Source organism: Phaethon lepturus, unplaced genomic scaffold, assembly GCF_000687285.1.
Source record: "Phaethon lepturus isolate BGI_N335 unplaced genomic scaffold, ASM68728v1 scaffold45091, whole genome shotgun sequence".
In the NCBI taxonomy this organism is placed as follows: domain Eukaryota; kingdom Metazoa; phylum Chordata; class Aves; order Phaethontiformes; family Phaethontidae; genus Phaethon; species Phaethon lepturus.
In genome coordinates, this window is record NW_010520691.1 from 1 (window position 1) to 24,108 (window position 24,108).

General features: G+C 39.6%; 1 protein-coding gene across 1 annotated transcript in view; it reads right to left on the minus strand.

The window, feature by feature from the left end:
* Positions 1–1,237: 1,237 nt before the first annotated feature.
* The window catches only part of SLC44A1 (solute carrier family 44 (choline transporter), member 1), a gene marked incomplete at its 5' end in the record, with an annotated part of 29,994 nt that continues 7,123 nt past the window's right edge, over positions 1,238–24,108 (minus strand). The window contains 11 exons of the mRNA XM_010297466.1: positions 1,238–1,440; positions 8,181–8,208; positions 10,242–10,523; positions 12,072–12,308; positions 13,635–13,772; positions 14,778–14,861; positions 15,105–15,261; positions 18,335–18,500; positions 20,640–20,826; positions 21,720–21,847; positions 23,910–23,999. Coding sequence (XP_010295768.1) covers positions 1,238–1,440; positions 8,181–8,208; positions 10,242–10,523; positions 12,072–12,308; positions 13,635–13,772; positions 14,778–14,861; positions 15,105–15,261; positions 18,335–18,500; positions 20,640–20,826; positions 21,720–21,847; positions 23,910–23,999 — 1,700 coding nt within the window. The remainder of the gene's footprint in view (positions 1,441–8,180; positions 8,209–10,241; positions 10,524–12,071; positions 12,309–13,634; positions 13,773–14,777; positions 14,862–15,104; positions 15,262–18,334; positions 18,501–20,639; positions 20,827–21,719; positions 21,848–23,909; positions 24,000–24,108) is intronic.

Consider the following 24,108-nt stretch of genomic DNA (forward strand, 5'->3'; position numbering starts at 1 on the left):
GCTCGGGGAGCAGGGGTGGGGGGCTAGCGTTCAGAAGCGCGTGCTCACCGCCTGCCCAGGGTCGGGGCAGCGGGAGCCGCTGTGTGGCCGAAGGACAAACCCTGCTCTTGCAGGTCAGTCCTCTGACTCCAGGTCCCAGCTCTCCCACCCGCCAGTAGCTTCCTGGGTTTTCTTGCTCACTCCACCCCGGTGCCCTCCAGTTTCCCTTCCACTCCAATTCCCATGTCCCATTCTGTTCTCTCTCCATGTGCTTCTCTCACTAGCCCTCCCCGGCTCATCTTTAGCCCCTTCCTTTTTTTATTTTTTACCCTGGAAGCCACAAAACTCTTTTGTTTCAGAGCTGGGGGCAACACCATTGCTCTCCCCATCAGCCCCTCACCAGGCAAGGCTGAGGAGAGCCAACAAGCTCCTGTTCTGCAGCTCTGACACAGGCAAAACCCAGAGGAAATGAGACAAGGTTTTCATAACCTGTGTGGGACATGCCTACTGCCCCTTACACCTCTACTGATGAAGAAGGGCACCTCCTGAGTCTCTTTTGCTCCACGCAATTAAACCCATCTATCCAAGCAGCTTCACCCTTGACAAACCATGAAAAAAGCGCTCAGAGCCACGGGTACACACACACCTCGAGAGGAACTGCAGAACACTAAGAGAGACACAGCAAAACGCTTGGGTCCACAGCATGGGATCCTGCCTGTGGGCAGAGGTCCTGTCTGGTAGGCTGGCTGGTCCTTTTCATCCCAAGTATATTGTTCCCAGATAAAAGTAAATTATCTTACGCAAATGCAGTACTGAGGTGGTTTGCCATAAAGAGCAATACAAGCAAGAAAACATTGTTCAGCTTGGCTTATTAGTGTAGTAAAAAACTGGCAGCAAAGAAAGTAGAAATTTGCTGTGCCCATGGGAGGGAGAGAAGGCAAGGAACCTTTGGAATTGCACATGCCTCTGCTAGTAAGATCATACAGGCGCTGTTATCGATTGCTTGTATTCACCACCCATCTTCAGCTACTCAGGCTTTTTACAATGCGGGTCCTGCTTTGGGAGGGGGGAGCAGGTACAGGACCGTGGAGAACAAGGAGGTGGCCCCACACGAGGTGCTGCGCTGGGACCTGCAGTTTGCGTAACTGGCATAATACGCAACGGGATTTCCTTCACCCCTCCCCACTCCGCATTCCCCCGAAGCTGCCGGTATAAGGGACCACCTTTGCTCTACAAAACCCCATTCACCCCACCCAGCTCAACAAAACACAAGCATCACAACACCGTTCTTGGCAGCAGGACAGCGAGAGAGCCGAGGCGGCATGCCCAGCACTACTGCAGCTAAGCTAATGAGCAGGCACAGGGCTAAGCGAAGCTTGAGCAGAGATCTGGATAGACTCCGCTTCCTTTCAGGGCCGTCAGATCGTATTCCTAAGAGGAAGAGCAGGGCGTAGCACCCCACTGGGAAGACACAGAAACATCTTTCTTAATTAAGAAAAACTTTATTTTGATACATTAAAAAATTTATACATTTCTTAGACTAAAATACAGTTTTGCATCAGTATTCTGGCACAATGTCAGTTTACACAGAAAATCTAAGATTAGATCAGCACTGTTAATTTCCCTTCTCTTCCTGCATTCACAGCTTGCAGTATAAAACATTTCAAGTTCTCAGACAACAATAAACAGTGTCACATTTACTTTTCCCATTCCCAAAGGAGGTGGCATTCCACTGGAAAAAGGAGCACTTGTTAGTTGATCTTGATTCAATGTAAATCACTAAACCAGTTCAGGGGGTTGACTGCCCTGTTAGGAGTATGAGTGAAAGAGGATGAAAATTTTGTTTCCAGGTGAAGCTTTGATGGACCATGACAATGCAAGTACTTTCAAGCCTTTAAAATCTGTTCAGAAGATTTTCCTTTTTCCTTAGGGTAGTTGCTATAATCAGCAACACAATTCACCGTATAGAAATAATTCCTTTCTATAGGTACAGGATTCCAACTTCTTTCTTGCTCTGAAGACCTCCAGAGCAAAATAAAAGCAGGGCACAGGGGATGTTGCTGTGAGATGTCTGTGAATTGGAATGTGAATTTTCTTAACTACTGTGAAATCCTGCTCTCCGTGGCTCCACCTAACCTCTGGCAGATGCCTTCTGGCCTACATTAGAAACCAAACAACCCTTCTGCTTTCTCCTCCCGTGCTCCCCTAGAAGACACCACCTCATTGACTGCAGCACCGTTTTCCTACTGAGAGATATCCTCCCTTTTCAGTTTGAGCAGGGAGGGACCCAACCACTACCAACAAATGGAGCACACGCAGTACATATTTGAGAGTTAAAAATCATGACTTTTGTGGAACTCCAGTCAGTGCCGAGCTTCTGAGGGGTTTCAGGAATAATTAATCTGCTTCCTAATCCCACAAAACCTTGCTGACATACTTCCTAGCTGCCCCTATTTCACTCAAGCCAGAGGGGAGCAGTGGTGCACTTTAAGGAATGGTAGCCAGCTATGCTGCCAGCGTCTTCCATCACATATATAGAGAGGCCAGAGCTGTCTTTAAAGTTACTGAAATTAGGCTAGTTCTGCTGAAGTCACTGGTACTTCTGCTCTGAATTCTTGCAACTTTGGTTCTAAGGGGAGTCCCATGTTTCTACAGAAAAGTACCAGATGCTTAAACCACCAAATTCTGCTCATCATATTCACACATGACTTGACTGCTTCAGTGAGCAGGCGAATAGAATCTGATGGCGTCTGCTGGTTTTCTGCTAGTTCTGTTTTAACTGATCTCTGTCAAATGAATGCCAGGTAGTATAGCCTCCAAATGGGTATTTTTAGATGGATTCATGCTACCTATTGTCCCTAGAAATATTTTCATAATCCTAATGTCTCTGAAGAGCTTTGGCTTGGTTGCATCAGCTTGCAAACACTGCAAGACACATCACAGCTCCATCCCAGACCAGAAATTCTGCCTTTTATACATGACCCACATCACAAGAGACAAGATTCATCTCTTCTCTCATCTCTCTAAATATAAAAGAAAAAAAATACCTTGAGAACAGTATTTTCTACAGAACACAAGAAATACAAATTTACTAGTCTCCATAATCTCTTGTGATGTGATGGAAATAACAGCAGAGACAAAATAGTTGAAAGAGCATTTAAAAATGAAATATTTAGAGTAAATGTCCATCATCCCAACAAACAATCTGAGTGCAAGAAATGCTTCCAAGAAGTCTGTTGGGTTTTGTTTTGGGAAACACAAGGGTTTTTTTCCACAAAGATGAAACAGGATTTCTGTGGTGATAATGTGACACACAAACTGTTCAAGAAACAATGAACTTGTGATGTTTAGATTCAGTAAACAGTATCTGCACAGGCAAAGCCATGGTTTAAAAAACAGGGATGTTCTTAGGTATCTACTTTTAAATCTTAAGAGTGCTTCTTAAAATGACAGTGCCATGTTCAATACAGTGTGTAATATGCACTCAGAACCAAATGATCACTGGATGGTGATGATGAGTATATGTCTGCTACATGCATTTTATTCTGACTCTATAACATACATTCATAGAATACATCATAACCACTCAGAGCAAACCACTAAAGTGCATGCCCTGAGGGCACATTAAGTATGTTGTCTCCAACACTGGCTGCTCAATTGCCAGAACACTGATACAGAAAGGGCTCATTTCTGCTTTATATCCCCATTTTGTGCTGAAAGAATAAGAGCTAGCATCCCCTGCTCCCTCCATGAAAGAGAGCACTGTGGAGCAGGCTAATCGCCTGCTGCTGAAAAAGCCCTTTCGGAAAGAAGTAACCACCCTGAGAAGGTGCTGTACAGAAACGCAGGGAGTGAGTCTTGGATTAACTCTTGGGTAAGTGGACCTATGTACTAGGTTAGGCTGGGATGGAGTTAATTTTCTTCACAGCAGCCTGTATGGTGCTGTGTTTTAGATTTGTGACCAAAACAGTGTTGGTAACACAACAGTGTTTTACCTGTTGCTGAGCAGTGCTTGCACAGGCCTTTTCTGTTTCTCACTCTGCCGCCCCAGCAGAGTAGTCTGTGGAAGGGCACACAGCCAGGACAGCTGACCTGAACAGACTGAAGAAATATTCCATACCATATAATGTCATGCTTAGCAATAAAATTGGAAGGGGGGAGGGAGGCAGAAGGGTGAAGTTTTCCAAAGTAGCCATTGCTCGGAGGCTGGCTGGGCATTGGCTTGCTGGTGGGAGGTGGTGAGTGATTGCCTTTGCATCACTTGGGTTTCTTTTTCTCCCCCTCCCCCTCCGCTTTACTTAATGAACTGTCTTTATCTTGATGCATGAGTTTTCTTGCTTTTGCCTTTCCAACACTTTCTGCCATCCTACTCGGCGAAGCAAGCAAGAAATGGAGTAGGGGCTTACCTGCCAGCCACCGTCAACCCACTACAACCTGTAAGTGGGTTTTCCACTTTAAGTTTTCCCTTCTAGGACATACTCCCCTAATACAGAAAGTCGTTGGGTTACCATGCCAACCTAAGGCTACATGTAAAACCCAACCCTGGTTTTGGCAGCTGGTAGTGTGAACACAAGCTACCGGTAGGCTGAAGACGCAATTTGAAGCTGGCCATACCATATGTTTACTCTAGCTGTGAAGCAGCACTGAAACTGTAGAAGCGATGGGCTGCACTCCTAACCACAGCAAGCATAGCAATGGAATTGTATCATACAAAAAAACCCACCTCAGAATTTTAGCTCAGCACCTACTACCCCTCCCAGTCAGTCCATGTGATATCCTGAATCTTTGCCTCGGGAAGGTGAGAAGGCATGGGCTAAGATCGGTGGGACAAAGGGGAACTGACACTCTGCCACTTGGCACTCTTTTGCTGAAAGAGCAATACAGAAATGAGAGCTAAAAGAATAAAAAAAAAATTCTCTAGGGCTGGAAGAAGCAAAAAAGACAACACACTGCTGCTCAGCTTCCAAATAGAACAGGGTAAAATGACGTGGAAAAAAATTTAAACAATTTAAAGTATGGCATGCTTTTTTGTCTTTAAAACCTAGCTGATCAGAGGGTATGAGGCAGACCATCTGCAGAAACCAAATGCTGGGAACCCAAGTAATCCCATTGGCTTGGTTTTTAAACCCCAGTTGTCCAGCCTGAATCTCCAGTCCTCAAGCACTGCTTGGTTCAGTGGACTTTCCAAGGAGACGATCTCTCTGTCTCAGTTGTCTCACCTGCTCCTCCTGCAGTGTTATTCCCAGCGCAGCATCACTCTCTAGTTAGTCTAGACTGTTCCCACAAAGCCATGCATATACCGGCTTTAATAACCAGGTGGCAAAAAAAAAAAAAAATTTAATCCATCACATCTGGCAGACCCCAGCACCTCTACTGCCAACTGGGGATTTACATGTCAGGTGTTCTCCTACTCCGCCATCCCCGCTAGGCAAAGGAAAGCGGAGTCTAAATTTGTCCTGAAAAGTTGTCTCTTCAGTCGTCAGTCTTCTGCTTATCTCCTTGCACAAGACAGAGCTGGAAGAGGACAGCTTGACGTTTGGTTGCAAATGAACTTCAAAGGACATTCAAAATGGCCACTGGAAAGCCTGCGGGTGGATGGAATGCCTCTTTGGCACGACTGAAAAGCTCTGCATGCCGGATATACACTCGAGTATGGTGCACACGATTTTATTAAGAACTTTATAATGATATAGATTTGTCACTTAAACATTACAACTACCCATAGAAAAAAGTGTTGCCTGTATCTTTTAAACACCATGTAAATAAACCAAATTTCTTTTTAAAACAGGGTAAACTGCTATAAAAATGGTGCACAGTCAAGTCATACAAAAAATACAAAATTAGTTTCCAACTGCAGTCCTAGTTGCAATTGCAGAGAAAAGCACCCACACAGGAATTCCAGTGAGCAGAGAACACAACTTTGTGGAACTGGTCATGGCTGAAATTCGTTGTCAAAATGTGCAGAATCCAAAGCTTCAATCAAAGCACCTCCAATAACTTCCAGACAAGATGGAAATTAATTTCTCTGGAAGCAACTGTGTACGTGATTAAGTCTCTTAGCCCTGGAATTCAGTTTCTAGCATTCATCTGAGCCAGTTTTTAAATTTCTGTTGCTACACCCCACTGATCTATTAGTGTTCAGTGCCACTTGCTGTCTTAGCACCTGGTACAGCAGAAATGCCTGCTCTCCACAAACTGAAGCTCCAGTGCTGCTTCTGACTGACTTCTGAACTCTAGCTTGCACTGAGAGGCCTTGCCAATGCTCCAGTTTGAATCCCTAGGTTGAAGCTCTAGTCCAGTTAGCACTTACACAGATGTGTAACTTACAACTGCCATACTCAGAGAGCCCTCCTGGTGTCTGTGAAGTTACCAATATGGTTCACTTAAACAAGTGCCTAAGTGCTTGCAGGATTGGATAATCCTGTCTCCCTGCCTCCCCAGCAGCTATGATTTCTAAATGTATTTTTATTTTCATACATTTCATCTAGTTTTAGTTCTGTGATTTGGAAAGAGTAAATCCTTTTAATTGGCTTGCTGAAAGAAAACTAAACAAATTTAAGTTATCAAATGACTTCTTAGAAGCAAAAGTGAAATATTTCACTATTGCCAAAAGGTAAGAGCACTGGTTAGCTGCGTGATACTACATATTTTTTAAACTTTCGACAGCAATTTGAAAGCCTGATCCTCTGCAAGGAAGCAGAGAGAACTGCTTACTTATTAAACCTTGATAACATGAGCTGTGCATGTCTCCACTTAGACATACCTCTCCACTCCATTGCAAAGCTTCCATAGAAGGGCTTTTCTCTTTCAAAAGATTTTCTTGAATGGAGTGATCGAACCATTGAGGCATTATTTATTTGTACAGAGCTTATATTTAGTGCAATAAGTTTAAAAATTCTGCTCTGAAATATTATCTTTACATTAACAAAAATAGCTTTCTTAAAAAAATTGTAACAAAAGGAGTATATAGCGCAGACAGATCATGAATTCTTAGCAAATACACTTTTAAGCATTTACCGTTACAATATGCTGAAGAATTGAATATTATCATTCGTATCTGGTGAACTTCCAAACTGAAAAGAAATTTAAATATCTAAGAATACTAACAAAAAAGCATGTTCTCTTGTCGTTATTTGATAACTTTAGATAACTATCCTGGCAGTTACACTTCCAGAGAAATGTTTCTCTGCCCTTTCCTGTTTTAGCCACCCGCTACAGTACACACAAATATGCATGAAGCAACAGGCAAGGAATGGTCCCTTCCACCTCCCAAAGCTCTCCGGCATTAAATGAAATGAAGCATACGGTACTTTTTTGTACGGTAGTACAGTTCATTTCTCTTCACATCCTCAGCATCGTTACATCTAGTCATGAATTAATCATGAGTATGGCTAAGACTGAGCTTTAACAATCTGTTATTTCAATTGCTCATATGGAGAATCCATACCCTTCAAAGGAGCACTGCTGAAGTGTGAAGGAGGCTACGGAACTCAAGGGGAAGATAGTGGGCAATGGGCAAGAGGGGTAAGTAGGGTAAAACAGGAAGTTAATTGCATATAAAAATTATCTGTCCCCATTTTCTAGTTTCTGTTTAATAGGAGATGCAAGGGCTCCCACACACCTGAATACCTGAGGAGTTGGTTATTGAGATATCTGATACTGATAAACAAAACTGTGCCCCACCAGGGCTGTAAAGTAAAATGACTGTGTACAAACCCACTTGACCTGAATGAACTCTCACTGAAACCACCTTTTTAAAAACTAAATTTGAGACTTTTCTTGATCTGAAGGTTTTCGTTACATGTAACTGTCCTGAATTTAATTAAAATTTAAACAAACTAAACAAGTAAAACTCTCAGCAGATTAGCAGTGTCATGGGAAATCTATCTCTAAAACCAAACATCATTTCAGATTATCTTTACAACGATACCTCCTCCAGATTGTAAAATATCAAGCAGATAAGAATAAACTCTTCCATGACCACAATGAATAATTTAAAAAATGGAACAATGATAAAGCTGCTTGTAAAAGCCACCCGTATGAAAAGAGTACATGTTTCACAAAAATAATTGTTAAAAAAAGTATTAAATCCCTGTTCCTTTTCTCTGATTTTGGCTGTTTATTTATATATATATATATATGTATGTATATATGTATATAACAGCTGTGAAATCTCTCTGTTGAGTCTTTAATCGTCTCACCTGCTGTAGATGAACTTGCTCCAGAGGCCTAGAAAACAAAGTCATACAGCACAGTCTTAGACAAATGCCAAAAGACAAGGAGAAACTGAGTCAAAGGGGGTCACTGGAAACCATAAAGAAAGAAGTGTGAAAAGGTGTTTTTTTTTCTTGTGCCTTGATACAAGAACAGATGTTTCTTCATCTCTGCTATTAATACCTATTTAAAATACCACTGAATTTAGGGCATTTCACTTTTAGAACTAATTGTCATGTCTAAGAAATAGCCGCATTTCAAGGAGACTGAAATAAAACACTAAAGACTCTATGTTTTAAAAAAGAAGGAGAAAAAGAGAAAAATTAATGTAATTTGCAAACACCCAATTTTGGGACTACAGGCGCTATTAGTACAGAATAGACTGATGAATGATCCTATTTCGGATGTAACTGAGGCCTTTATCAATGCTTTGTGGAAAGATATCAGCAATTTCACGGCAGTAACTGCTGTGTCCTGTCCTTGTCTGGAAGCGAGATCCTAATATTTCAGAACTTAGTCAACTGGAGCTGAACAAGCCAAAATGAAAGACCACTTGAGAAAACAAGGCCCAGTCAGTTCCAAACAAGGTTACCACATGAGCAGCAGAACTGGGAGCAATTCAGCAGGTGACACTCAGGCTGTGCCCCAAGTGCTCACCACCTTCTCCAGGAGGACTTTCAGCCAGTGCCAGGCTCAAGTGCCTAGAGTCAAGTTCCTAAAAGAACAAGACCAGCCTTGACTTGCAAGTACTTGGTTTGCCATTTTACAAGGCAGGGAGATGAATAAAGGTTTTAACAGCCAAGCTTTAGGCAATCAAGTACAAAAAGTCTGAATAGCAGTCTGTGCTAGCGCTGACGAGAGTGTAAGTGGAAATCCACTTAAGGTAAACCAGTTGTTTGAATTAAAGTTTAACATAATACATTTTTGGACTGAGATTTTTTGTTCATGTGACTAGAAGGTTAGCAAACCCAATTCTCAGTCATTTTAGCAGCAGCTTTACATTTACAGTGTTTAGACCACTCTGAAAATCCCAACATTAGTGTCTGTTTGAACTGCTAGAATTACTCCCAGAAGAAAACAGTAAATGAGCATTGAATTAGTTTTTTTAAAATGTATAAACACAGCAGCATTTAGGCATAAGCAAGTCTAGAAACTGGTATGCTATAGTGAAATAGCAAAACACGCAAAGCTATACATCTATCCATTCTACAGCAGGAACCCATTCCAGCTAGGTCAAAAAGTGCTCATGCAACATGGCCTCACATACATCAGTTAAAAAAGACCCTACTGTTAGCATACACTTATTTAGGTTCCATTAGGATAAAAATTTGTCCCCATGGTAAGGAACTGCATCAGGCCCCAAATACTCTGAGAAAGTAATGATGGAAAAATATTTTATTTCACAAAGTCATACTGCACAATGACAAGTCATACCTTGCCCAGCCTTGGTCTCCATCATACGCTCTCAGTTCTCCACCTTCCAAACTCATCCTCCTATCTGTTATCTGTACCATGTATAGCTGTTCCTTATTCCAGGCTACTCAGACATGCAAGGCCTTCCTAACAGGCACACCATAAGTAAAACAGGCTGCAGAAGCATAAATGATGCATTGTTCACTGTCTGTGTATCTGACAGTGTGAGATGGAAAGAGCACACGAGAGACAAGCAACATAAGTAGTTGGCAATAAAAACAAACAACTGGGAGAAATGTCATTTGAGCAGGTTGAAAGGAATCACTGTAACCAATTCCTTGGCACTGTATAAAATAATTTGGTGAGAGCTTTAAATGCCTGCTCCTACTTTGCAACAATGGATGTGCTCAGTAGTGCTCTTCAGGCTTTTACAGTGAACATAAGATGAACAAAAATTGTTCAGTTCAGGACTGAAAATAGGATTAAAGTCAGAATAGCCCAATAAATTCTAGAGTCATCTTACTTTAAGAGTACTCAGCAGCTGGGTCTGTCTGTGTATACCACATAGCATGCATACTAATCCTAATGAAATGATACTGCATTTGTTTCATATGACACAGTTCCTTTCATCTTACTTTTACAGGAGATGGTCTCAGCTGTGACAAAAACTCTGCCATCCAGGTGATAGGCAAGCTCACAAACAGAAAAAGCAGAACATCTTGAGTGATACAGAGAACAAAAACTTCTCCTGAAGAAGTGCAGTCAGTAAAGACAAAGAGGGAGAAGAAGTAAAAGTGAAACTCTTGGAGGATCGCCACCTCCTCATCTGCACCTACCATTGGTTTTAGCTCTCTGCCCTCAGCTCCACCTCCCCGGCCAGCTTCTTTCATAGATTTCCTACTATTCTCCACAAACTCCTGAAAAATAGTAATAAAGTGAAAAGTGCTTTCTTGGAGCAGACTCCAAACATCAAATCTCAGTACAAAACTTCAAGATGTAATTGCTCAAAATGTCAACACAACTTGCTCCTCCCACTTCTTTTGGCCAGATTTGTCCACAAAGTACCAAAAAAGTCTGCCAAATAGGCACAAGGGTTTTCCTCATTTAATTCTGGAAGCCAGACAGGTATTTGCCTTGTGTGCTGTTACAGCTTTCACATTTATCACACAATGCTCTCCTTTATGGGGAAGGGAAGTAGGAGGGTGGTTGTCAAAAAAGGATAGAGATGCTAGTTATTACATCCTAACTTGTGAACTGTATGTCATGTTAGAACTCCATTAAACAGAGGCACTTGGAGATAATTACTTGCAAGGTCTTAGTGATTTCCCTAACTTCACTTAATTCAAACTCTTAAATTTTTCACTGTATCAGAGTCACCTAACTCAAGATTAGCAAAGGTGTTGATTACACTTTATGTCTTTCTTTGTCCTCTTAAAGGCAAGCATTTTGCAGCAAATTTCAGTAAAATTTAGCTGCTAGTGTCTTCTAATATTGACTGTTCACTAAAGAAACGCACAATGCTTTTATGATTCATCTGTGCTGTCTTCTGAGACAGCATGCTGCATTTTACTCTTATTCTGTGCTAAAAAACAACTCATCAGGTACCATTTATTATATACTCCAGATTCTGTAGTGTTTTACCAAAAATTTAACGTTCAATTCTTGACATGTTTTTCCAACAAATAATTAGGAAAAAAACATTATGCTAAGAAGTCATGAGAGTCTTCATCTAGCCCACACACGTGGGTATATTTCACAGGGACATATTCCACGGCTGCCACTTAAAAACATTATCAAGAAAATTACCTACTCAACAACAATCTGAATGGCTTGAGGAGCAGAATTTTTACATCTTGGTCTCTAGCTAGAGTGAACAGGGAATAAGATGGGACAAACAAATAAGAACTGAACTGTGCAAATGGCCTTGACGCTGCATCTAGGCTCCAGGACAGAACGTAGTATCTGTTCTTTCTGTGCATGACAGATTGAGAAGCAAATTTTAGTTCCTCTCTATCTGAAAGAAGAAAAACTCCAGTGTGGTCACTATCTGTGTTTGGGGTAGAATACTCTGATATTTTTCCTCTTCCACATCCCAAAAAGAGGTCCTCTTAGGAAAGTAGAAAAATCAAGCCATTACCCCCTGTTTTGCTTCTTCCCATTCTGGAGTGTATCATTTACAAGAAATGATACCCAAAGGTATGACTCTGCAAGACAACTCCTCATGTCACAGCCGGCATACAGAAGCCAACACCAGCAATGTCAAGGGATGGATGCATCATTACTTATCTGATGCTCATCAGACCACACTGTTTGCTGATCAAGCCATGAACAGGACAGCAAGGTAACTCAGGTAGAAAAAATTACAGTATTAAACTCAGCTAGTGAGTACACTCCACTCTCAAAACACCCATATTCCCATCTTATGAAACCATATCCTTAGCCTTAGAGAGCAAAGGGAAACTTACCATGAGAACTTTATCCATGTAGAATTCCCTCCCAGGGCTCCCATCATTGTATTTTGTATCGATGGCAAAACATAAGAAAAGTACATCAACAACCATTTCATAAATGGAAAGGAAGCAGTGAGCAACCAGGAATGCAAAGAGGCAGACAATGATGAGTGGCAGCACCCAGATGGTGTAATCTCGTTGGTAATTCAGCAACATAATCCCAGCCAAACCTGTACTGCAGACAATCAGGACCTAAAGAAGAAAACAGAAGACAACTCTAATGGCTTTTGATTGTTTTGGTTTGGTTTGTTGTTTTTTAACCTGTGTGACTCTTGCTCTGCCAGGGCTAGAACTAGGGGTTGCAGATGCTAGTGGTAATGACATCTTTACCTCCTGGATTCCCCATATCCCTGAGCATAAATGACATGGGGAGAGGGCGGGGGCAAGGCAGGTCTTGTGGGGATGATATGTTTTTATTTTGCTGGCAGAAACACCTTCCAAGCTTGTCGCATCTCTGTCTCATCTCCGTACAGGTAAAGTACATCAGAATTCATGTGAGGCACGTCATGTAACGGTCTCCACAGAACTATACTGTGTGTGAGGCCCTAACAGATATTTCAGTGGGTAGCAGTTTGGCCTTTGGGCATAACAAAAGGACTAAAACAATTGTTGTAGCTATTCAACATATTTAACATTTCTGAATCTGTTATTATGAACTGTAGCTAAACACAAAAGTGTAAAAGAGGCCAGCTTTACTATATTATGAAAAGACTGGGTTGCACTAATAAGGGAGACAGGCTGGTAGCCTAGCACTGTTTTAGCCGATACTATTTTTCATATGCTGCACTGTTCATGTCAACATTTCTGTCACTTATGCATTTCACTAATAGTTTGAAAGACGTTTTTTCAGGGAGATGTTTCGTAGCACCTTTCAGACACCTCCATAGAGCCACATTATGTAATTTCATGGTCTCCCAAGCACCTGTATCTTCATTATGTATTTATTTTGTCTCACATTTTATTGACTTAATTACTGGCTTAAAAGTTCAGCCCACTGCACTCTGAGTGAATACAAGTAGAGAAGTGTAATATGGAAGACAGTTCAGTCCAAGCTGGAAGTTCCTCATAGCAGGCTCCTACACTACCTTCCAGTCCAATTTTGTCATAAATGGTGATTAATAATGTGCCAGTTTTCAGCATAAACCTGGAGAGCCCTCACTGAACAGAATTTAGAGGAAATGCTTCCTTTCCTTACAATTCTAGCTCTTAACCACAAAACCAATCAAAACCTCTAAATTTCTAATAATCACTTTTCTCTTCTCTGCCTAAAAATAAATTCATGCTAAAGGTGTCATCATCTTCAGCTATCCTTTCTGATCACTTTCACTTAACATAAGTGGGTCAGCTGTTTAACCTCCCTATCCTGGACAGTCCCTTCCTCATATGATGCAGCTCGATGTGATAAAGTGCATGTTAAGAAACAGGAATTTGAAGGTATTTTTTATCTGGAACGCAAGCCATTATTAAGGAAAACTTGCTATTATGTAGGTCAGTAACAACTGTATATAGCAGACATACCTTTCCTAGAAACAGCATAAAATCCCCAACTGTGTTTATAGCAGCCACTCGCAAAGCATTTTCCACTAGAATAACAAAGGCATCCTTTGCTGAGGTGCAGAAGTTGGTGCTGTTGATAGCTGTGGCTGTATATGCGTTCTGGGAAAAGCAGATTGAAGATTTACTCATGGAATGATCAGATATTTCAGAAGGAAAGGAGGAAGAAAGGAGAGAAGATACAACTTCTCAATAAGTCACATTAAGTCATATGACGTTAATGAACAAAGATTCCCTTGAGAGGTTGAATCAAGCAGTATGTACCAGCCGACAGAAGACTATATGAGGTAAAGAATTACTATTCTTCTGCTCCCTTGCTCATCATTTATGCACTAACAAGTTTATTCCAACAACCTAATTAAACAGAATTTGCAATTTCTCTGCAGGAGGTGGTGAGCAGTGGCATAACTACAGCAATTAAATAGTTTGAAAAAATATTCTGGAAATATAAGACAGTTTGAGAGTCATACAAGTCCACAAAGACAATTTCTAGATCCTTCACTAGACTGCATTCAAAGTCAGCCAAGACAATTTTCAAGGATTATACCGGACTTTTCTAAATGCTGCCTTCTGCTTTTAGTTCTGTATTTCCACAAGCAAAAAAGTAAAAAAAAGGTGAAAGGTGTATTAGAGAGATATTGAGAGATGTACTTAGAGGTGGAACCACAGGCGAATAAAATCTCTTTTACAAAGAGGCCTGACCAGATAGTGTGTTGCGATTTGCAACTCCTCTTCCACTTTGTAGATGATGACACCTTTTGATGTTATGTACAGTTTTTCATTTGTGTGAACCTTAAATATTACACCTAGAAAAGTTTAATTCTCTTTTCACAATGAACTTCCTTTGAAACTCAGATGTAGTTTGACAGAGTGGACATAAAGAGGAACATCTCCAAACACTAAACAAGCTATTTTTCACCTTACAAGGTAAACAAAGACTAATGTAGTGATTTGCAGTGTAATTTCAGTAATGGAGACAAGACTGATGTACCCTCATTGAAGTCCAGTTCCAAAGTATGATATCTTATGTTTCAGCCTCAGACTGCATTCTAGGAATCACACACATTATCAGTCCTTACATAAAACTTGGAATATTGAAAATCTCACCTGATTTAAGTAGGTCAGGCACTTTTCTAGACACCAAAGGCAGCAGATACAGGCTTTGAGCATACAGCGAGCACAAGCGTTTTCCTACAAAAGCACAGAGTGTGGGAAAACAAAGACAAAGAGTAAAACCAACAGATGTTAAGAAAAAATACTGCTGTATGTTTCACCAACTGACACTTAGCTTGGTAACTTAAGCAGTCCCTCTCAGTCCTACCGTCCAAATATTCCAGAAGAAGACTTCCAGGCCTGACACAGATTAAATTAAAATTAGCTGTAAACACGTCAGACATTGAGTTTCAGTAATAAAATGGAATTTATTTCTCTTACTTTTCCTTTGAGTTGTGTATGAATATACATAAGAATCATCCGTGGTATCTTCACTAGTGTGATAATGAAAGACCCCTTCGCCACTGTTCCTAGGTGGTAACAAACAAGCCGATTAACAGATGCCAGAATAGGGGTAAATGGCAGATTCCTTTTCTCCCTGTTGAAAAGAGAAAAAGAACCAAGTAGAATGACCAATATGTATTTAGTATCATCTGGAAGTACTACAAATTCTCAATAACTGGTGTGCAAACGGAATGTATCATCCTTGTACTAGCTTTCAGTGCATATTGTTCACTCCACACTAACAGTCTGTGCAAGTCACTCTAATGCAGTAATAGGAATAGGATAAGGAATCAGTGTGTCTTAAGGATAATCTTACTAGCAGTTGGCTGCATTACTGCTATCCCCAACTAGCAGTTTCTATACATTTGATAGTGTGCAATTCAAACCTTCCAAAAAATGAGGAAGCAAGGTAACATTTTTCAGTCAGACTACTGATAGACTTGCCTTCCCTGTCTCTCCTGTTCTATTGGAGGTCCTTGTGGAGACTTAGAGAGGATATTGCTATTGCTATTTATTAGGTAAATTCTTTTCTCAGATGTTTTGCACTTCTGATTTAGCTATTATATCCTCAAGTAACCAAGTATTACGCCTTAAAACAAGCCATTTTATTGCAAAGTCGCTAGAATATTTTTAATCTATCAGATGAATACTCACTTTCACAGTTTTGAAGCAACTCCCTCCTGAAGTTTTTATTTATATTTTCTACCAAGGAAGCCATTTCTATTTCTCTCTCCAAGAACAGCTTTATTCAACATTTAAAGAATGTCTCTTCTTCTTTATTAGAAATATTAACATAATACTAAGCATAGTAAAGGAACAAATGCTAACATTCCAAACATAAAATATCTCCTCAGCTTGGGAGAAAGTTATCTTCATGTGAGTTTAATTCAAAAAGATAAAAAAGTAGAGTCTTCATTCCATGAAACTAACATCTGTGCAACTTAATACTGAGCTATTAATGATTCAAACAGGTTTACCCATATTTTCTTCTGGGGGCTGGGGGGAGAAGCCAAATTCTATTCCCTCTTGGGCACAATCACATAAAAAGTCTGAGCCTTACACCTACGCAACCCAACCACTTCCTCCTTTTGAGGTAAATGTAACTGAGGACAGAGTCTGTAATGCAGAACACCCTGAGGTCTGTTATTGCCTGAGTTGAAAGGAATCCATGCAGCTAAGGTGAATGAACAGTGAACATATATAAAACATTTCTCCATAGATAACTTCACCTCATTTGCTGTACAAAGCTGCTAATACGCAAAATAATGGGGGAGTCCAAATTAATGCCCTTTCCTTTCCTACTAAGTCACTTTTCAGATTGTAACTGTACCTCAAAATTCAGAAAAGGATAACAGTAGGGAGAAATGGGTGCTTACTAACTTAAAATAAAATTCCTATTATGGAATGATAAGGTACAGTTAAAAGAAAAATCTTTCACACTCAGGTGATAGAAAACACATAAACCTACAGATGAAGCTTACACATTGCTAAGTGATCTATTTCAATGCGAAGTTATCCTCTCTCCTCTGTATTTTCCTAGTTCGTTACTCAATCCCTGTAGTGTCTTGTAATAACTTCACAGATGTATTTCATTGGTATACTGGAGGACTTAATAATTAATAAAGTAACAGAATTTCTGTCAGCACAGTAAATTAATTCCTTGCCTTTGATATTGTTTTAAAGACTAGGGCAGATAAGGAGTCAAATGTAATTCAGATAACAGTCTCGATTAAAAAGACAAATCAATTAAACATTTGTGATCTGAATCATGCACTTGAAAAATTTCTGCATGCATTATTAAAAAAAGTTTTAAAAAACCAGACTCTTAAAAGCACAGGGCAAGAGTAGACAGTGGCTGCTGTATATCATTAGAAATTTTTATATAAAATATTCTTCATATGAAAGGCTAAAACACATACTGAAAACCATCAGCTGAACTACATGTGTATTTAGGATACTTCCTGGGGTTAGCATCACTCCAACATACTGGTTTGCCTTCATTAAGTAAACTACCACTGCTAAGTACTTTGTCAACATCTTCTACTCATGCTGCTCTTTCTCCAGAGGAGTTTTATTTATATAGTTTGAAAAAGACTTTGAGAACATCTGAAATAAAATTACTCATCTAGTTCTTGAACAATGACGTGGCATTTGGCGGGCAGGGATGAAGAAATGTGTCATGAACTAGGATGACGTGATCTAGGATGACATGTGAAGAAGCTTCATTAAACCATACTTTCCAAACTCTTCCTTACCAAAAATATTGCCATAGTTCTGCTCTACATACCAAAATGTAATACTTTAGATCACTGAAGTACCATTTCTTCTCATGAAATACTAACAAAGCATCTGATACCTTTTTTTTTCCCCCCCTGAAAAACCTGGGTCCTAAGTGGCTAAAACCATAACTTTAATTTTCACTTATTTAAAGGAAATTTTAAGGAATTGCAATTTCAGAAAAGTTTTCAAATACTAGAGACTAAATACTCAAAGCTAAGTTTGTGATTCTGAAATCAGCTTCTTGTGTCTCTGAAGCAAAATTCTTGTGCCTGAAGGTTGGTAAAACCATTGCTTCATAATTAGTATTGTCTTCTTGAATAGCTAGCAGATACATGCAGAATAGCCAGTGTAAAGTATGCCCTGATACACAACTTAGTACACAAATACAACAATGAAGTATAGAGCTTTACTGTGCACACATTTTGTATCATTTTTTCTTTGAACATAATCAGAATCTACTCTAGTAACACCTTAAGTGTAAGAAAGATTACTGTAAGTAATTTAAAGGGCACTGTTTTGCAATTAAAATAATAATCAATTGCTTTCAATATTTTTTATGTCTACTGAGCTTATCAGAATTAATTATTAGCATGACAGATGACCTTACAGGTGCATTCTCCTGTGTAAACAATCGTCCATGTCCATACAATGTGCACAGGTTACGAGGCAAACAAGATTTCAAGTCCTAAATACCAAGAATACCATCTCTAATCAGCAAAACAGATTATTTTAGGACTTGACATGATTTTAAAAGAGTCAATACAATTCAACTGCTCTCCAGCTTTCAGGACGGAAGCAAGTATTTTCTCCAAAAGTTGTGTCCCTCATTATTTCTGTTAATTCCATGTCTAGGCTGCTCACAGTAGAGCTGTCTAAGCTGTCCTTACCTTGTAAAATAGTATGTCACAACAGCCCCTGCTACTGTCATCTGCTGACAAGCTAGGATAAACTCGCTGATCCAGATCAGTCCCACTACATGGTACCACCACATGTATTTCAAAGGGCCTACCATCCGAAATTCAACAAATCCTTCTTCATTTGGGACAGGACTACCTAGAAATAAATAAAGGTAAAAAAGGAAATGGTGCTTACATCAACACAGAAAGAAGTTCTTACATCAATGTGCATATGGTGTTAGCAGTTCATAACTGTCTACAGCAGAACCTCTCTAGCTTCTACTAACACTACTAAATGTCACGTTAGGGAGATTGTTCATAAGACACAGCTTTTTGAGATAATCAGTATATTGGCATTTGAAAAAAGAACTAAAAAAAAATTCCGAGTGTACTCAAAATCCTGCAACACTTCTTTTAATTTATAGCCACTTGGTGAAAACTTCCAAAACCAACTACCTTCAAATAATTAAACATAATAAAAGCCTGCTTTAGTCATTCTTAATTTCAGTCTGCTGCTCTGTTGATACTATTCATACAGTCAGAATCAATATTAAACTTCGTAACTCCTAACATCTGGATGTCAACATTAACAATCATCTTTGTTTTCCTTATGGTAGGTGTTTGTGCATGTATTTACAGACATAAGGAGCAGCTTTAGAGATTCTAAACACATGATTTCATACGTTCAGAAATCCGCTGACTCTTTTCCTCATCTGAATAGTGGTATCATGTGTGGAGACTAACAGTACATGTCAGAATCCTCCTAGGATAAGCTCTATTTCAATGTGTTAACCACCACTGAGATGTTTCATCTCATACAAGAGTTACGTGAACAGCTGACAAGATTCAGAAAAATACTGTAAGTAACATGACGCGCATAAAATGCTTACCTTGAAAACCATTGTTTAGTCTTAGCATTGATAGGACCTTCTCCACCTTCTCAGCTACGCTTTTACGCTTACATAAAAAGTTAGTATTTTCTTGTGAGTAAATTGAACTGTTGAAATAATTTTGGTTTTAGTGAACAAGCTCTTCATAAGTATAGGCTTGGCTCCTTCTCATACAAAAATAACGTACTCAATTCTCCTGGTTTGGATTGAAAATATCTGGCCCTATTTGCACAAAGATTTTGTTTAACTGGTATCAGTGAAGATATTGAGTGCATGTAAAGCTAAAAGCATAAATTAGTCTTCGCAGGATCAAGGCCAATCGAACAGTTCTGTCAGAAAAATATAACATCAGCCTAAATTCTGCTACAAATTTAGTCCCTGTGCAGCAGTCTTTAACTCACAGAGTGAAGTGTGGGACTGAGACTTAACTCACTTTCAGAGGTGAGCATTTTCTGCACATGGCACAGCAGGTAATGAAAACTAAGAATTTCTATAGTAATGAGAACAAGAACATGTCAATTCTATTACCTCCATCCCTTGCTAAGAATTCAGGCTATGAAATAAAAAAATATTTATCTTGTATTATCCTGAAATAGCTCTGTGACCCGAAACACTGCCACTTCTGAATCAGCAGTAAACAATAAATTTCAAAATTTTAAGGTTGTAATAATGAATGATGGTCTCTATCGCCTACAACTTACTGCAAAATAACACAGACATCTCCCATTTTAAATATCAGTTGCTAGGTTTCTCTGCTGAAGTAACTAAGACTTGAACGTATAGGATCGACTAATTGCAGAAGCTCTTGTCAGACCCTGAACACAAACAAAGCTCTCATCTTATATGCGCTTCACAGCAGGCAGAAATTCAAGTACATTGGCTGCTCTCAGAATATGGTGTGCAAACAACAGAAAAATCTCCTTAATAATCCTGGAAAATGCCAAAATAATAGTAGACACCTAAGTTATGAACAACTTAACACTATTTTAAGTACATTTACAATTTGGGAGACAGTAAATGTGTACAACGGCCCTTTTGTTGCTCTGTCTTCATCTCTGTGAGTACTGGCTAAAATACAATACCTTATGAGATTAAAATTAGAGGGAATTACTTGAAAAACTGTTATAGTAGTCTTATTAATGGAGCCTTGTGGTTTGCAACATGCCAACTTGCATCAAATCAAAATGCCGGCCTAAGGCAAAAAGTAACATCCTGGGAATGCAGACTCAAATGCACAACAACTTTCTTGAAACAAGTGTTTTGAAGTCACTGAAGCAGACAACAACAGAAGCATAATATATGTTGGTTTTTTTCTAGAGATCTCCACATGCTTTCTAACCAACTCTGCCTGAAATCATACAAAAATGAAGTGGAATTTATTTAAAATAAGCCTGGTAGCTGCTTACCTGTAGTACCAAGGAAAAGCAGGACTGTGATCCAGTATGTCCAGAAGAGGATAAGCACAAAGAATGTCCAAAATGGCTGGAAGACTAGCAGCGGCAGGTGAATAAAGACCTTGCCGGCCACATGGAACAAGGCAATGGTGAGAGCTACTCGTTTGCGCATAATTAACATTATCAAGAACAAGATAACCTAGAGAGAGAATTTTCCAAATCACATTTTAGATAATTGAAAAATAAGCAAGCTCTCATTTGGCACAGGTAGGCTATTCAAACACAGCAAATTAACACATGCTCTATCTGTAAGATCAGAAGATCAAAATGTAAAACCTCTATCAGCTGCTTCTGCTGAAAAATTGTTTTCCAAATTATACTTCTGGGAAATTCTAATCTCATAATTATGAATTTGGAATCATCATCAGCCTCCGGTTTATGAGATTAGACCAAATACTGTCCTCAATTATGTTTCACAAACCAGTGAAATCAGCAAGATTTAACAAAGAATACAATTTAACATTTATGTTTGGGCATGGTATGGTGGACTTACAAGTTAGACAAACACTGTCAATTTTTAGTAGTAAAGCCAGTAACTCCGAAAAGAACAAGGCCTGATGAAGATGAACTAGTTCTGTAATAGTTTTTAGTATTTTAGTTCACAATGATCCTTCTCTAAATGGAAAAAGTGTGGGAACAACTGATTTCAGAAGTAGGAATGGTCTAAGGACTTTCAAATAAACTGAAATGATGAAGTACCTCTGAACTAGGAACCTAAGAAAAACCTCTTAAGTGAAACTGGATTGGGAGTTTAATATTGCACCAATTCATGGATGTCCCTGTGGACATTTTACAGTAGAGGAGAGTAGCTGCAGGGTCAGGAACTCTCTGCTGACTCAAAAACAGATATTACAGAACAATGTCTGGAAGAAAAAAAAAACAAAAAAACATAAAAAAGTCACTGCAACAGAGCTTGCAGTAGAAATAAACTTTTCAAAAATGTATGCAATACAAACCTTTCACCTGAATAAAAAAACAGAGACAACCAGGATGATAGAAAAATAAAATAATATAGGTATTCGCAAAGCATACCGTGAAGACTGTAGCTGAAATGGCATAGATCAAAAGAGCCTGAAGATTGTCTTTGGCTATTTGAGTCTCAATAGCACTGGCAGATATTCGTTGCTTAGCATAGAGCCACCACAGGACTCCTGTACCACCTATGTTTTAGAAACAAAAAAAAAAAAGAGGGATAACTGAAAGATGCTCTTTCTATGTAACAGTTATACAGCCTAGTACCAGAGGAACTGAACAGTTTCTTCTTTTAATTCTAGTCTGGTACAGAATGCTCAAGGGTTCTGATGATGGAGAAGGGACCTCTTCTCAAATGGATATACTCTTTTCACAGTCTCACCCCGCTATGACCACTTAAGAGACTTGCAGCTCTTTGTGTTTTAAGGCAAAGTACACGAGACGACTAGTTAATGGGAAGCCCTAACAGCAAAGATCACAGCTCCCATTAGACAGGCAACAGAGAAACAAAAAGAATAAAGAGTTATACAGTAGGACATATCTATACGTGCGTATAACATGGTAGGGAGTAAGAATTTAGGAGGGGGAACAGAGAGGGACTTTTGGATTCGGATGCAAAAGAACAAGAGGAACAGAAGAAGGGTCTACAACTCCTGGGAAGACTAATCGAGAAGAGAAGGAACAGTCCTGATACTGAAAGCAGCACCTCAGGTTAACGACACATAGCTACACCTGCATCAGGCAATATCTTTTGGGCACTTGAAAAAACATCACTGAAAGTCTCAGGAGACCAATATTGTGTGAGGTACTTTCTTCTAACCCCAGTTATGAAATCCTAGCCTTATGGCCAGATTTTCATTCTCATACTCTAACTACCTTTCCAAGGTAGAACATTTCTTAAATACAAGACTCCAGCCTCTCAGGGAGGCTTTTGAGTATCTCTTTTGAGTATCCTTCTCTGTTCTGTTGTTATTTCTCAATCAGCAGCATAAGCTTATCTAGAGATCCCAAGCCTTTGCTGAAAGTACTCCATTCAGGTCTAAAATGGAGGATGGTCTTTTGGCATCTCCTAAACAAACAGTGAATACCAAATAAGAAGTATGTCTCAGAAAAGACATATTCTTATTCAGTCTGTGTAATGGATACGATTTTTTAGAACATAATAATAGATGACAATAAATCATTCGACTCTTTCACTCAACATAGTTGCTCAGCCTCTAAAGAGAATACAAGTGAAAAAAAAAAAATATATTTTCTTCCCCCTTGTCTGTGGTCAGAGATCCTGTGAACAGTAAGGAGCAAAAACAAGTGATCATGAAAACACATAGATGGTCTGCTGATTTTTTCCCAGCCCTTGCAGTCATGCATTGCAAGAACCAAATTGCTAGTACTTCCTAATTTAATTATTCTATTTTTGCTCCTTCCCTACAGTCATCTGCCCATACATTTTGGCCTTGCTACTGAATATCATAATAGAATACTTCAGCTTTACAAATGTAAAAGTTAATGTGATAAAGCAAGGCTATCTTCATGCAAGCTAAATCATTTCCGGTGAGACAATCTTTGGCCATTCCCAAGATGGCATGGCTGGCTGCATTTCATACATGACGTAGCTCATGCAGGACTTTGAGTCATATGGAAATACAAGAGTTTGATTAGAAATGCTAGAAAAGCACCTTCGCTTCCCCTATTCAAGAACAGATCTTAACTACACCTCTGGAGCTACTTGGAGGACTGAAGGGGTTGATGAACTTTTCAGGGTTGTATGGACACATCTACATCCTAAGAGTCCCCTGAGGCTGCATAAACAGTAGTTGTCCTTTTCTTCCTGCACGCATGAGTATGTCCAATGGGTGGGTGTGCCATCAGACAGAGCGAGACCAGCTGTCTTGCTCACATGTTTGGAAGGCAGGTTAAGAAGTAGGCGATGTTTAGGGCTATGCTACAAGTACAGTGAGGAATACCCTGTACTGTACTGCCTATGTGGGCTCTAGTGAGACAGGCTGACAGAAAGCTTGCCAGCCAAGCTGGGAGTGCACCAAATCTCTAAGGAGAAACATACTCTCTGGGAAAGGACTGCAATTACAAAGGTAGCATTTTTGACATTTGTCTTGCAAGTGACTCAAAGGAAAGCCGAAGGGAAATGCATGGTCCAAGATCTGTGCAGGATGTTGCTGGCCTGAGGACATGGAGCACAAAGATTAAAACCAGGAGACAGCACTCAGAAGCTGGGAGACAAACAAGACTTACCAAGTGATCCCAGAATGACAAGAATTGTTAAAATCCAGACAAGTACTCTTGAAATGTACCTGATTATAACCATCAAAATCATGGACAACACTGCAAAAGAAGATAAATAAAATAAGTAGAGCAATCATTTCAAGTACCAATAGCCTTCCTAACTCTCCCCGTGTACTACGATAAACTTCTGTCAGAAGGCAGTTTTGAT